This window comes from Acomys russatus, chromosome 10 (genome assembly GCF_903995435.1).
Source record: "Acomys russatus chromosome 10, mAcoRus1.1, whole genome shotgun sequence".
NCBI classification, from domain to species: domain Eukaryota; kingdom Metazoa; phylum Chordata; class Mammalia; order Rodentia; family Muridae; genus Acomys; species Acomys russatus.
In genome coordinates, this window is record NC_067146.1 from 50,142,731 (window position 1) to 50,157,473 (window position 14,743).

The window sequence follows — 14,743 nt, forward strand, 5'->3', positions numbered from 1 at the left end:
AACTAATACACCATGAGCCTAGGCTGAACTCTAAACCAGAATATTGTGAGATACGATCTCTTCATTCATTATACCAGTTCAGTTGGCCACAAAACTTATATCCTAGTGAATTCTTATTGCTAAACTCAGATCGATTCCCCAACTCCCAGCTCTATTCCAAGATCAGCCTTGCTTTTTCAAGTAACTCCTGTCATGTGTATCCAGATTTATCACAAGTACCTCAAGTTCAGTCTTCCTAAAAACAGAATCCATTATTACTCTCCCCAGGCTTGTTCTTCCTCTGGTTGCCTTGATTCGCCATACCAGAAACAATCCTCACAGTGGAACCCTTCCCACCCAGAGGTGATCCAGCTCAGCCTAGCCAAACTAGAGATGAGGAAACTGAGGCAGAAAGAAACACAAAGTGAGCAAATGCCCAGAGCCACATGGTGAGTGACTAAGGTTCAAGGTCTCCAGACTCTGGAGCTGTTTCGCCATCTCACTGCTTTCTAGTGCACAGGAGAGAAGAAGGAGAGAGAGAGACAGAGACAGAGACAGAGAGAGAGAGACAGAGACAGAGACACAGAGAGAGAGACAGAGAGAGAGAGAGACAGACACAGACAGACAGACAGATAGACAGACACAGACAGAGACAAAGAGAAAGGGTAGGGAGGGGAAGGAGAAAGGAAATGGGGGGCAGAGAAGGGAAGCAAAGGAGACAGAGACAAGACAAAAGGAAAGTCATTCCCAGTTTTGCTTTGCTTACGCAACCCCCACTTCACTTAGAGTACCCTGGGACACGCCTGTGAGGCGTCCCCTCGCCTCTACCACAAACCTCAGGTATAAGGGAACCTTCCATGATTGCTAGGTATGTAAGAGGCTGCAGTTGCTGAGAGCTGAAAAGACCATGGAGTCATTCAGTTTGCAGTGTGTTTGTTTGGCTCTCACAAGGCCCACAAAGATTTAACAGTATCCGAACTATTGATAAGCCATTACTTCACCTCATTTGAATGCCTCTGCGATCTTGTCTCTCTTTGTTGATTTGTGTGATGTAACTGAACTATGATTTTTAAAAAATGCTTTCATTTCATATTGCATCATTTCATAAGCCCTCCTCTGACTGTAAATGTGTAGACATGTCCGACTTAGCCATCACCAAAAAGAAAGACCTCAGGATATCATTGACAGGGGAATCCTTACAGAAATACTCTTCAGATAAAGAGAAAAAAAAAAAGGGTGGAATCATCACCCACCCAACTGGCACTTTTCCATGCATAGGAGGGCAAATTTGTCCTTTAGAACTCCTAACCTACACATGTTTTCCACTTTGAACTTTTGACAGAACCGAGAGCATATCTGTGAGAGCTCTGAAGTAGACTGGGAACTAGAGGGGACCTCCTTGAAGCATGTACTTGGTGCTTTCAAAATCCATTTTATTCACATATTAGTCATTTATGGGAATATTTGAGAAAGACTTGGAGGAAATTAACCTTACAGCTATCTGCAGAAACAGCATTCTAGGCAGGGAGAGCAGCCAGTGTGAAACCCCAAGGGTCAGATCTCATTTTAAGGAACAGCAAGGAGGCCAGTGCAGTGTGGTTAGGGAAGATTGGCAAGGGAAAGTCAGAGCGATGATGTCAGAGAGGCGACCGGAGGACAAAGCGATTACATGGGGCCTTCGGATCCTTTTCACTGAGTTGGTAAAGAAGCCTTGCCAGCTATTCAAGTAAAAGAAGGAGTTTTTTAAAGGTGACTTTAGACACTGTGTTGAGAACAGCAGGGGTTGAAAATACAGAAACCAGCCTGAAAACAACAGTAAGAGAAGAAATGGAACAGCCCCTTGCAAACATGGTGAAGGCAGTCAGAGGCTGGGAAGATTCTGTGTGGCTAGTCAACTGGACTTCATGGCTGTCACAGGGAGAAGGACCCAGGATGTCATCTTGGTTTTGTAGGTCCACTGTAATGATTAGTACAAAAAGCGTGTGTTAAACAAGATGCATCCTTTCACAGCTCCAGAGGCTGAAGTTTGAACCAAGATGTCAGCAGGGTCCATGCCTTCTGAGGCCACGAAGGAAGGATCCATTCCAGTACTTTCTCTTTGGCCTACTGGCGGTTCTCTCAGTCTTCTTTGTATGCTTCCTGTCTGTGTGTCTGTACTAACCTTTTCATTTTTCCTAAGGACACCAGTCATACATGATCAGGGCCCACCCTAATGACTTCATCCTAACTGTATTTGTAACGATACTCTTAGATAAGGCATTTTCTGGGGTGTGTGGGTTGTGGCTTCAATATATGAATTTGCTGGTCACCTAATTCAACATGTAACAACAGACTCCAACATTCTCAGCCTAAATAACTAGACAGGACTGTCACTGACTGAGATAAGGGAGGCTAAGGTACAGGGACAATGTTACTTATAGAGCAGAAATAGTTTTCTCAAGATATAAGAATCCAAGCTAGGAGTGTTAGCCCTGGCCTGTAATCTTGACACTTGTGAAACCAAGGCAGAAAAATTACCATGGATTCAAAGGTAGCCTGAGCTACAGAGCAAGACTCTGTCTCAAAAACAAAATAAAACAAATAGATTATTAATATAAAATTTTGGAGAAAACTGGCTCTGGAACATATTTCATACACAGAATATTCATACACTTTAAAGATACAAAACCACAAATATTCCTACATACATGTTTTATGTATGTGTGTGTAGGATATGTATATGTAAGATACATATCTGTATACATACTAGTGTAATATAAAGTTATGAGATGAAGTCAACAAGACCACAGGAGAATCCTGAGAAGGAGTGGGAGGCCAGAGCTGGACTCTGAGACCCTCAGTGACTGTGGTGTCAGAGGAGAGAAAGCGGGTAGGTGGGAATATTGTCAGCGGCAAACCCAACAGGATAAAACTGCTTATGAGCATTAAGATGAACACACATGGAACCACACCATAATAATACAGGAGTACTCGGAGAATTAAGGAAACAGATAATGTTGGCAGGTTGCTTGGAGGGAGGATGGCAGCAGACTAAAGGGCATAAATCAAATGAAAGGCCTGTACACAGACAGATGAGGAAAGTTGCCAGGAACTGAGGAATAGGATTAAATTGGCTCTTGGTATCTGAGTTCTAAAATAAGAAAAATAAAGGAAAATAAGCCCAATATAAAATAAAAATAGAAATCTCTGGTTATATTTCCTCCCATGGGTGTTTTTTTGTTTTTGTTTTATTTTGTTGTTGTTTTGTTTTCTGTTTTGTTTTGTTTTGTTTTGTTTTGTTTTGTTTTCTTCACTGCACAAAGTTACAGAGGAAACTATTTAAAACTCCTTTTCTTGGTTCCTTTTAATGAGAGTAGTCACAAATAAGAATTCCTTATTGATTTCTGACAGTTTGATAAGAGTTCCTGACAAGAATTGCATGAAACCTTCTTAGCATTGTTGAACGTACACAACTGAAATATTTACTGTCAAATTCAAGAACAAAGGACTGCTTAACAAAGAGACCCACTCTCCTCCCAGACTCTCATAAGACACTACTGACAGTGTTGCTATCATTAATGGCATGGGTAAACATAGAGAGTACCTAGGGGGGCCCTTAGCCTCAGGTTTGCCCCAGAAACCACATCTCTGCCTTTTCTAGAGAGGAAAACGTCACTGGAATTAGTCTGACCAATTCAGAAAATTAACAATATCACCTAAAGCTAATCATATACATACCTAATGAGCAAGACTTTGACTCTTATTTATACAGGAATTTTGACTTCTTGTAAAAACACAGAAATACTGTAAGACTATGGATTCATTTTAATCCCAGGTGTGGGAATATGAGGCTGTTTCAAAGCTTCTGACTATGATTTGCCTGGTGCTCTAGCAGAGGCGTGGTTTTGCCAGCTGCAGATAGTTTCTGTGATTGTGTTACATTTGGAATTCTGGGAGTTTTTCAGATAGTATATAAGTGCTAGAGCTCTGAAAGGTGGGGTCTGTGGTTGTTGGTTGTTCTGGGCAGGAGGAGGTGTAGAGGGGTGAAATATGGCAGGAGTTGTATGTGGTTTGTTAAGTAGTCATGCTCAAAGAAGAAACAAGAAAAAAGTAAATTAGATCTCTCTTTCCTCCTCCTTCTCTCTCTCTCTCTCTCTGTCTCTCTCTCTTGCTCTCTCTCCTCTATCCCTCTTTCTCTCCTCTCTAATGATAGGGGGTGAAACTGGGGTAGGAAAGAGTAGGAAAAAGGAGAAGCCTCAAAGTAGCAAAGACCAGCAATAAGTAGCACTTCAATGTGGGGCTCCAAATGGGAAATTTTATTTCAAATGCCATAGAGGAAACAGCAGGGGACAAAGAAATGTGTACTTTTTTTTTTTTCAAGAGGCCAGAAAAAAGTTCATTGTGGCTGCTATCACTGAGATAGTCCACACTTTGCTCCCAACTGTCCAGAGGGCAATCAGGTCAGAAAGAATCTGAAAAGGTGGGATGAAATGGTCTGCTGAAACAGCCTGTTTCAAGAGAAAGAGTTAATCTCTAACAAACCGTGCTCCCAGAGTGGGAGAAAGAGCAGCCTTAAGAGATCATCATCATCAGCTTTCCTAGTGGGCGTACAGCATGTACCTGCTAATGGTATGGTACAAGTTACGGTGAGTTAGGATGGTATCCTATAGCAGTGATAGATCTAAGGTGTTTTAAAGAGGCCAAGATTTCATACAGGATGCACTCACCTTATGTGAGCTACTCAAAATAGAACTATTTTCCAAGACTGGATGGGATTGGTGACAGCTGTTCTAGAGGCTGGACCACAATTGCAGTGGTTAACATGGTGAAGGGAAGAAGTCATGAATATTGAAGAGTGAAATAGAGCAATGGGAATGAATAATGTAAAAGATCAGTTGCTAGGTGAAGGGTAGTACTCTGATCTACAAGAAAGATTCAATTTGATGATGCTACTAGGACACAGTATCTCTTAGTGGCTTTAAGAGCTTGAGACAAAGCTGAGGAGCCTGGGAAAAGCTCCACCTCATTTACTAAGATTATACAAGGCTCTGGAGAAGTCTTCACTGATTGTTTACAAAGATTAGTCTTACCTGTGAAAAAGCCATATCAGACCCTGACACAAGATAGGTGTTGATAAGAACCTTGGCATGTGAAAAAGTGAATACCAAATGTAAAAAGTTATTAGACCATGACAGTTGTAAGCAGTGCCTATGGATGAATGAATAAGGGACAGGACTGATATTGGTTCTAACATGTACATGCGAACATCATAGCTCATAGCTAGAGGTCTCCAATACCAGATTTGCCAGTGCTTCAATTGTGAGAAATAGTCATTTGCAAAGAGACTATGATCAAGTCGCTAAAGGTCTCAGATCTCAAAATGCCCAGTGCTTTAATTTTGTGAAATATGGTCATTTGCAACAAGGTTGTTAACAAGGCATCTCTAAGGACAAAGGTTTTTGTTTTTGTTTGTTTGTTTGTTTTTTTAAATATAAACCGGAAAGAACACCTAGCTTTCCAAGGGTATGTATTTAATGAGGCAAAGGCCACCACTGGGTTCAAGAATGCAGATCTGAAAGAGGTATACAAGGTAATTTCTTACAGTTAGGAAACAGCCTTTTCTGAATGTTAATGATAAAGGAACAAAAGCAGCCAAGAGACACTGGGGTCTAGGAAAAAAAGCTGTGGAATTAAATCAACCTATACACTATGATGATGTGTTAACATCAGAATGGTAACCAGTAAAAGTTTTGCATTGGGGATGTGGGTTTGTTCATATTTCCACAAGAAATGAAAAGTTGTGGATGACATCAAAACTTATAAAGAGTAGAAAGAGCAGGAGAGGTCTCTTGAAAGCCTTGGCCACTGACCTAAACAGCACTTATTTTGTAGAAACTGACTCTGTTTATAATTTCCCACTACACTCAGCACAATTAATGGCTTAAAACAGAAAGAGAAAAATGTATCTAGAGTTCTGAAATTTTGGTTTCCTTAAAACAACAACAACACAGAAACAGCTGGGCACACGCCTTTAATTCCAGCACTCAGGATCTCTGTGAGTTTGAGGCTAACCTGGTCTACAAAGTGAGTTCCAGGACAGGGCAGCAGAGGCGTTACACAGAGAAACCCTGTCTTGAAACAAAACAAAACATAAACAAATAGACAAAACCCCACAAAAAAACCCAAAGAAATATTACAAGAATGTTTTCGTTTTAATCTCAGGTGTGGGGGATACAGGGCACAGGTGATTATGATTTGCCTTGAGTTCTAACAGAAGTATAGTTTTTGCCAGCTGCAAATAGTTTCTCTGATTGTGTGGCATTTGGAGTTCTGGGAATTCTTCAGAGGGCATATAAATATCAGAGCCCCAATAGGTAGGGCTGGTGGTTATTGGTCATTCAGGGCGGGGGGTTCTTGGCTATGCTCAAAGAAGGTACAAGACGAAAAAATTAGATTCAGAGATCACTATCTCCCGCATACACACACTTCTATCCTTCTTTCTCTCCTATCTAGTGATACGGGTGAAACTCAGGGGATAAAGGATGGGAAATAAAAGAACCCACAAAGTAGCAAAGACCAGCTACAAGCAAAAAAGAAAGAAATTAGATTCAATTCTCTCTCTCTCTCTCTCTCTCTCTCTCTCTCTCTCTCTCTCTCTCTCTCTCTCTCTCTCTCCACTAGCCTTCTTTCTCTATATTTGGTTGGGCTGGGGGCTGAAAACACAAGGATAAAAGGTAAGAAATAGAGGAATCTACAAAGTAGCAAAGGCCAGCAACATTGCAATATGCTCAGAGCATATAAGCGGCTGTTCATGGTGCTTTCCGTACTTTTCTGCACACACACACACACACACACACACACACACACACACACACACACACACACACACACACCCATTCACAGGCACACGCACATACAAGCAACCATTAAAGAAGTTCCTCTGTTTATCCAGTCCATGTCTCAGCACCAGCAAAGCAGGAAGCAGATTCCTGAGTGGTAAGGGTCGCTTTGTGGTCTGTCACTTCAGTAGCCCCTCTTCTTGGGGATCTGTGACCAAACACCTAACAAGAAACAGCTTAGCAGAGGAAAGGTTCCCCTGGAAGAGCAGCCAGTGCTCTTAACTTCCGGGCCATCTCTCCAGCCCATCTCTTGGGCTGTCTTTAGCCCCGTAAACAGCCACCCCTTGCCAACCTCTGTGTCAGGCCTAACATCCTGATAAATAAGATTAAAAACTTTATGAATGTATTAACTTAACAAAGTCCTATTCTTCACCAACCAATGGGCTAAGAACGTCGTCAGACAGTGTCTGAAGCCTAGGACGGAGTGTTCTCCACTGCGCCGTAACTTTGGATGTATGGTTCCCACCAGCACATCCGAGAAGTGGCTTGAGTGGGACCCTTCTGTTACTGCACAAATGTCAAGAGACTGCTTCCACGCTAGAACACTGACTAGGAAGTAACCCAATGTTCCAGTGAGGCTTCTGGGCCACAATCAGTAACAATTGGCCCAGAATAAATGATCTCTTTGTCTCTTTTAGGTATTTGGGGCAGACACATTTTTTTTTTAAGATTTTATTTATTATTTATACAGTACTCTGCCCCCATGTGTGCTTGCATGCCAGCAGAGGGCACCAGATCTCATTATAGATGGTTGTGAGACACCATGTGGTTGCTGGGAATTGAACTCAGGACCTTTGGAAGAACAGACAGTGCTCTTAACCTCTGAGCCATCTCTCCAACCCAGGGCAGATACATTTAACCTTACAAGTGATAAAGAAAATTCAAATTAAAAATGCAAAGTACCTTGCTTAATTCCAAACTGACCAAAAAAAAAAGGGGGGGGGCATACGTACGACAATAATAAGCACATGTTGATGGTTAAGTATGAACTGACAACCTTTGTGGAATGTGGAGGGTCTTGAAAATAACTACGTTCTTCCGCTAGCTTACATTTCTAGAAGTTATGATGCCTTCAAAGATAAGGCCATAAGGGATTTCACCACAAGCTTATGACTATAAATTCTGACAGGCTGCTTATGAGTGGCTAAGTCAATAAATAAAAAATGTTACAGAACACTAGGCAGCTGCTAAAGTTACCACTAAATGTTTAATGAGGGGAAAGTTGTATGACTTATAGGACATTAACTGAATGGTGTGCACTCAATGGCACACACTTTAATTTAAAGGAATGTACAGTATTTTTCAGACCACAAGATGCACTTCTTTTGGGGGCAGGGAATTAGGGTGCGACTTATGGTCCGATTGCTGTTTTTACTGTTTTTCTTGTTTTACGACTTTAAAAACTGGGTGCGTCTTATGGTCAGGTGCGTATTATAGTCTAAAAAGTACAGTAGATGTGTGTAGAGAAAAAAACCAGAAAGCTATGGCAGCAGACACTGTTAGAATTTGTTATTTGAGTGGTAAAATTTCAAGTTGCTTAAAAATACTTTTTCTTTCTTTCTTTTCATATACACCTAATAAGAAAAGACTCTCCTGAGTGATCTGGCGCAGCAGGTAAAGGTGCTTAGCATGCAATCCTGACAGACCTGAGCTCAAACTCCGGGGATCCACAGGGTGGAAAGAGAGAACTGACTTCACCAAGTTATCCTCTGACCCACACACACACACACACACACACACACACACACACACACACACACACTTTAAAACATGATTAGAAATAAGACATTTTTATAACTTAAAAATGATAATTTAAATGACAAGGCAAGGCTAGAGATTTGCCCTGGTTAATCAAAGAGCAGCGGTCTCCCTATGACTGACACTGACAGTGAGGGAAACTTTCTTTCTAGTGGCGAGGCTGAGTGGAGACGTCCTCCCTGTCACAGCAAAGGAGACAGCAGGCAGGCAGGTGCGTGGACAAATCCTGGCATTCCTGAGGAGAGCCGTCACCTCATGTAATGCACCTAGCCTGTTCATCCACTCCACAGAGAACGAAGAGCATTTCTAAGACATATGGAACTGATTTTTACTCTGCACTGTAGCTCTCCATTATATACTTATTTTTCCAAACTTGGATGGGTAAAATTCTTTCTCGATACCTTCTTTGGGCAATAGTGAGCACATTTAAGCTTCCTCCTTGGCATACTTAGGTTTACTGCTGAGTTCCTGAGAGCAAAGTGTGCCGCTCCACCCTTCACCATGCCTGCCATGCAGCAGACGCTTGGCAAATACCGGTGAAAACCACTCAGGTGTAAGATCCCATTAGAGATCTTTTTGTCCTATTAAGGTATTTCCTCTTGGTGTATATATTTACGTATAGCTTCCCAGGGAACTTCCTAACATGGGAAACGTATTCTAGCTCTCAGGGCTGTCCTGGTTGGCATTTTTCTTAACTTGGCACAAGCTACAGTTATCTGAGAAAAGAGAGCCACAACTGAGAAAATGCCTCTGTAAGATCAGGCTGTATGCAAGCCCAAGCAGCATTTTCTTAATTTAGTGGTTAATGGGGGAAGGCCCAGCCCACTGCAGGCTGGAGGTCCTGGGTTCTTTAAGAAAGCAGGCTGAGCAAGCCAGTGAGCACCACTCCTCAGTGGCCTCTGCATCAGCTCCTGCCTCCAAGTCCCTGGCTCCTCTCAGTGATGGACTATTCTGTGGGTTGGCAAGCAAAGATAAAACCTTTCCTCCCAAAGTTGCTTTTGTTAATGATGTTTCATTACAGCAATAGAAGCACTAACACAAAGACAGAACCTCTTTGTGACAGCGGGAAATATTAAGACAGTGACTCTTATTAAACAAACAAACAAACAAACAAACCCATTTGAGGCTGGTTTACAGTTCAGTGGTTTAGTCCACTATCGTCATGGCGGGAAGCATGGCAGCGTGCAGGCAGACATGGGGCTGGAGAAGGAGCTGAGAGTCCTACAGCCTGAGCTGCAAACAGCATAGCAGGAGATTGTGTGTCTCGCTGGGTGTAGCTTGAGCACAGGAGACCTCAAAGCCCTCCTCCACAGTGACACACTTCCTCCAGCAAGGTCACACCTACTCCAACAAGGTCATATCTCCTAATAGTGCCACTCTCTATGGGCCAAACATTCAAACAGAAGAGTCTACAGGGGCCACACCTGATCCTGCCACCACGGGCAGATAGGCAGACCGACCCCCGAGGGTTGAAGCGGCTGCTCAGAAGCATAGACATGAAGCTTGTAGCATTCTTTGCTCCATTGCTCCTTCCTCTGAGAACTGTGTTTGGTGAGTGGCCCTTTTCTTACTCCCAGGGGCTCAGGTTCAATCGTTCAATTCCTACTGCCCCCTTCATCAAGAAATAAATCTCTTTTGGATTCTCAAGCAAATAGAAATGGAGAAAGGACAAATAAAAGAAATAAACACTTGTGGTTTAAGATTTACAAAATAAAGAAAATTAGGAAGAGCATTGTCTCATTCTTGTATTTGTATTAGACTATACATTTGTGTTCATGCTATGAACATATGTGCATGTGAGTGTGTGCACATGCACACATATGTGAATGTGTATAAGTGTGTACATTCGTGTCCATGCCATGCACATATGTTGCATGCCTGTGTGGCATATGTATATGTGTGTGCATTTGTGTTCATACTGTACATGTGTTAATGTTTACATGTATGTGTGTGTGCATAATGTATGTGTACATTTGTGTTCATGCCACATTCATGTATATGAATGTGTGCATTTTTACTTATGCTATGCACATGTGTGTATGTACATATATATGCATATGTGTATTTATGTTTGTGCCATTTATGTATGTATGAGTGTGTGCACTTGTGTTCATGTTTGCATGCATGTGCATGTTTATGTATATGTGTGTATGTGCATGTGTGCATGGGTATATGTGTTCAAATTTATGTTCATTCCATGTTGATGTGTATGAATGTGTACATTTATGTTCATATCATGTACATATGTGCATGTGCATATTGTGTGCATGTGTATGCATGCATTTGTGTTTATGCTGTGCACATGTTTGTATGTCTATGCATATGTGTATTTGTGTTCATGCCATGTGCACTTGTGTTCATGTGTGCACATGTGTGTATGTTCACATGTGTATATGCATGTGCACATGTGTGTGCATATGGAAGCCAGAGGTCAACATTGAGTATTGCTCTTCAATAGTCATTTCTTTGTGTTTTTGTTTTTGTTTTTGTTTTTGTTTTTGAGACTTCTGGCCTGGTGCTCGCCTTATAGAATGGTCACTTGGTACCTAGGCTAGGTAGGGTGGCTGCCTCGCAAGCCCCAGGGATTTTTGTCTCCCTGCCTCCCAGTGCTAGGAGATTACAGGTGAAGCACACTAGCACCCCTAGCTTTTTAAAAAATGTTGGCTCTGGGGATTGAACTCAGTTAAGCACGTTTGAAAGGCTTGCTGATTGAGCTTTCTCCTAGAGTCCAAGAGTTTTATTCTTACATGTTCAGACCACATTTAAATAGCAACTGAGGCCACAGAGACAATGAACTAGATGGTATCACTTTCTGTATAAATGCATGCATACAGGGATATTATCAAACAGAAGGAAGGGCTGCAAGCTGAGGACGGGAACATAACTCATCTCAAAGGGAGAAGGCTGACTCAGCTCCAACTTACCCCTGCCATATGGGAGGCGTGTTTCCTTACTCTGTAGATAGCTCCAGCCTTTGATTTTACTTATTCTTAAATCTAGGGTGTGTGTGTGTGTGTGTGTGTGTGTGTGTGTGTGAGAGAGAGAGAGAGAGAGAGAGAGAGAGAGAGAGAGAGAGAGAGAGAGAGAGAGAGAGAGACTACAATTTTAAACATTGGCTTAATTTTCTTTCTTGGTTTTTCCAAGATAGGACTTCTCTGTGTATCCTTGGCTGGCCTCGAACTCACAGAGAACTCTGCCTGCCTCTGCCTCCCCAACTGCTGGGACATTGGCTCAGTTTTCAATGACAGAGCAATTATGTTGGGCAGTAGAACACAGGACTATAACTTCTAACTTAGACTCTACTGTGTCTGGAAATAATTGCCCATAGGATGTGTGTATAAGTGTGTGTGTGTGTGTGTGTGTGTGTGTGTGTGTGTGTGTGTGTGTGCATGAGTGTGGGGGGCATAAGTGTGTTTGTGTGCATGAGTGTGTTATATTTTTTGGCTCCAATAAACACACACATGGAAACGAAGAAAAACGAGGAGATAAGACACTGTGTGAGGGTTTTTAAGACCCAGAGAGAGCGATCAGAAACGTGCTAGAGGACTTAGAGCCAAGGAGTTTGGCCAATGGAATTTATTGAGCACATGAAGTTATCTCTATCTTCAGAAATACTCTTCTCTGTGATAGGAGTGTCCGTGGTTCCTAATTGGTGCTCATATAAGTTAGCGTTCCGCCCTCCTTGGAAGCTGGGAGATGAGGCACTATCCTCTCTGGTATGATTACGTCAACAGGACAGCTCCCAGGTCCTGGAGGAACACATTCCTAGGCTGTAAAATGATAGCAGAGCTTTCTTTAAAAGCTTTCATCACAAAGGAGGCCGAGAAAGGACATACAGTTCCTACAGTCTCAGGCCTTCAGACTAAGTGCTCAAAGAAGAGAGACATTAGATGGCCATGGTCAAGAAGCCACCAGAAATTTAGCCAAGTTGAGGAAAACAGGGTGCCTACATCTTGAGTCCTGGTCAGTGCCGACGCACATCCACAAGCTAGTTTCAAGGAAGTACCCATTCTACACATTTTCAACCACAGCTGGGTCTTCTCTCCTTCCTCCTCGTGCCTAGAACCCCAGGAAGCTACGTTCAGGTAGCAGAGTGTCTGCGTAGGGATTCTATCCATTGCTGCCCCTGTGTCCTCCACCTCCAGGTGCTTGTTTATAACTTGAGCTACGCCACCGGCTTCTATCAGATGTGCGGTCCTGGCTAGTTTGTTCCACCACATGGAACTTTGGGAAGTGGGTGCAAAACCCTCACAAGCAATCAACCCACTGTATGGAGAGTAAGTCTCGTCTAACACAAAACAACTCGACAAGTGGCAACTAAAGCTAGTTGTGGTTAGACAGTCACTGTAGCTCGTTCTCACCTGTGTTGCATTGTAAGGCGCATAGTGGAAGATCAATATCTACACATACACAGAGGTGTGGGAGAAAATTCAGTTACGAGTATACCTTCAATCTATCGAAAGTGCGGATAGCGGAGGAAACTGTGCATGAGGCACTAAGTGCATCTGAAAGCCTGTGCCCGCCCGCCCTCCACAGCTTTATGGGGCTTCTTGCCCAAGTTCCCTAACCCTGGTTCCATCATCTTAAAACATTTTCCCACACAGACCTCACATCTTCATGGTATTTAGCACATGAGTGTAATAGAGTTTTTAAACATTTACAGTCCTCACTGTGGGACTTTCCTTTCCCACATTTCTTGCTCGTAGCGCTTTATCCAGGGAAAAGCCCACTGGGGACCTGACTGAGTGTGTACCCTACCCCATATGTTTGTATCTTAGTGGCTCCATAAAGTTTTGGAGATTTGGACTCTGCCCTCTAACCATGCTCAGAAGAGGTCTGTTTCATCATCCAATGAGCTCTGCCTGTTTGTTGATGTGACGCGCCCGTGGACAGAAGCCAGGCGCCTATAGTGGCAATCCTGGAGAAAAACTGAAGCAGCTGCGGCCATGTAATTTAAAACCTTAGCAGAGTGTGCTCCGCTCTCTGCACAGCGTTAGTGCAACATGAGGGCTGCACGCAGCTGGCTCTCCGGAGGACGACCTCGCCCACCACTGGGCAGAGAGCACTGAGACTGGGAAGCAAACCTGGGTGCAGCCGGAAAGGTCCAGATAGATGAGCTTGTGGCATCCATTCCCCAAGTTCAGGTACTGTAAACCTTTGTCGGTGAACTTTCGGCAGTAAGCCAGACTCAGATTCTGTAGGTTGTGGAAGTACCTGGAGGGAGGGGGGGAGGGGAGTTAGAGAAGGGAGGAAAGGAAGTCACACTTCAGCTTTCCTCACATCTTTCTTGAGCCACTATGACAAAGAGAACGGAAGAAGGCCATATTCGCCCCCTGCCCTCTCCTTGCAGACATGCAACAGTTAAACAATCGCTGTCTCTCTTCTTGTTAAGTGAAGGGGGTTTGAGTGAGAGAGCAGCTAACGTATGGTTGCATTTCAAAGGAAAGGAAAGAATATCTGGCTGGGTTTTACAAAACTCGATGGGCTAAGATTCTTTTTGGGTGGGGGTAGGAGGAGCCTTGCATGAATATTATTTGAAAGTTTGTCGCTGAGACCCTAGTTTGAGTTTACTTTCTAGTTTTTAGCTCTTACCTTTGCCAAATTAATATGAGACACGTTGAGAAAGATAAACGTTTAATGGAAACGAACTGTTTCATCGCGGTGAAGATTTGGGACCGAGAGAAGACAAAAACCTAACATGACAGAGGCTCTTAAAAGGGGTCTGGCTTAAAAAAAAAAATGATTTAAAAACTAGAGATTTCAACATGCACGGTTTTGTGAATAACAGTTTCCTTATGATAACTGAAAATAACCATTTAAACTGATGTGCATGCAGGACTTAAAGATGGGTTACGAACAGTAAGGAACTAAGTGGGCAACACTTGAAAAAGAATGAAAATTATACAGGAGGCTGTCAATTGCAGTGGAGTTGAAGCAGAGGAAATATGCCATTACCACGGGGACCAAAATGAGAGCTTCCAGAAGCAAAGGGGGCAGTTGGGATGAGTCTGTCCGACCACGTAAGGCTGGCACTACTCCGTGAACAAGCTTCTCAGCCCTCTTCAGCATGGCAGCCTTTAATAAGTATAAGGGCTCTTGCTGCCTGCCTGTGCAATAATTACCGAGAT

General features: G+C 42.9%; 2 protein-coding genes across 2 annotated transcripts in view; one reads left to right on the forward strand and one right to left on the reverse strand.

The window, feature by feature from the left end:
* Fbxl13 (F-box and leucine rich repeat protein 13) overlaps positions 1–14,743 on the reverse strand; it is a 193,337-nt gene that overhangs the window by 70,839 nt on the left and 107,755 nt on the right. The window contains exon 12 of the mRNA XM_051152111.1: positions 13,700–13,829. Within this exon, the coding sequence (XP_051008068.1) occupies positions 13,700–13,829 (130 nt within the window). The remainder of the gene's footprint in view (positions 1–13,699; positions 13,830–14,743) is intronic.
* Lrrc17 (leucine rich repeat containing 17) overlaps positions 13,506–14,743 on the forward strand; it is a 31,048-nt gene continuing 29,810 nt past the window's right edge. Inside the window, exon 1 of the mRNA XM_051152103.1 lies at positions 13,506–13,759. The gene's annotated coding sequence lies outside the window, so the exon portion shown is untranslated. The remainder of the gene's footprint in view (positions 13,760–14,743) is intronic.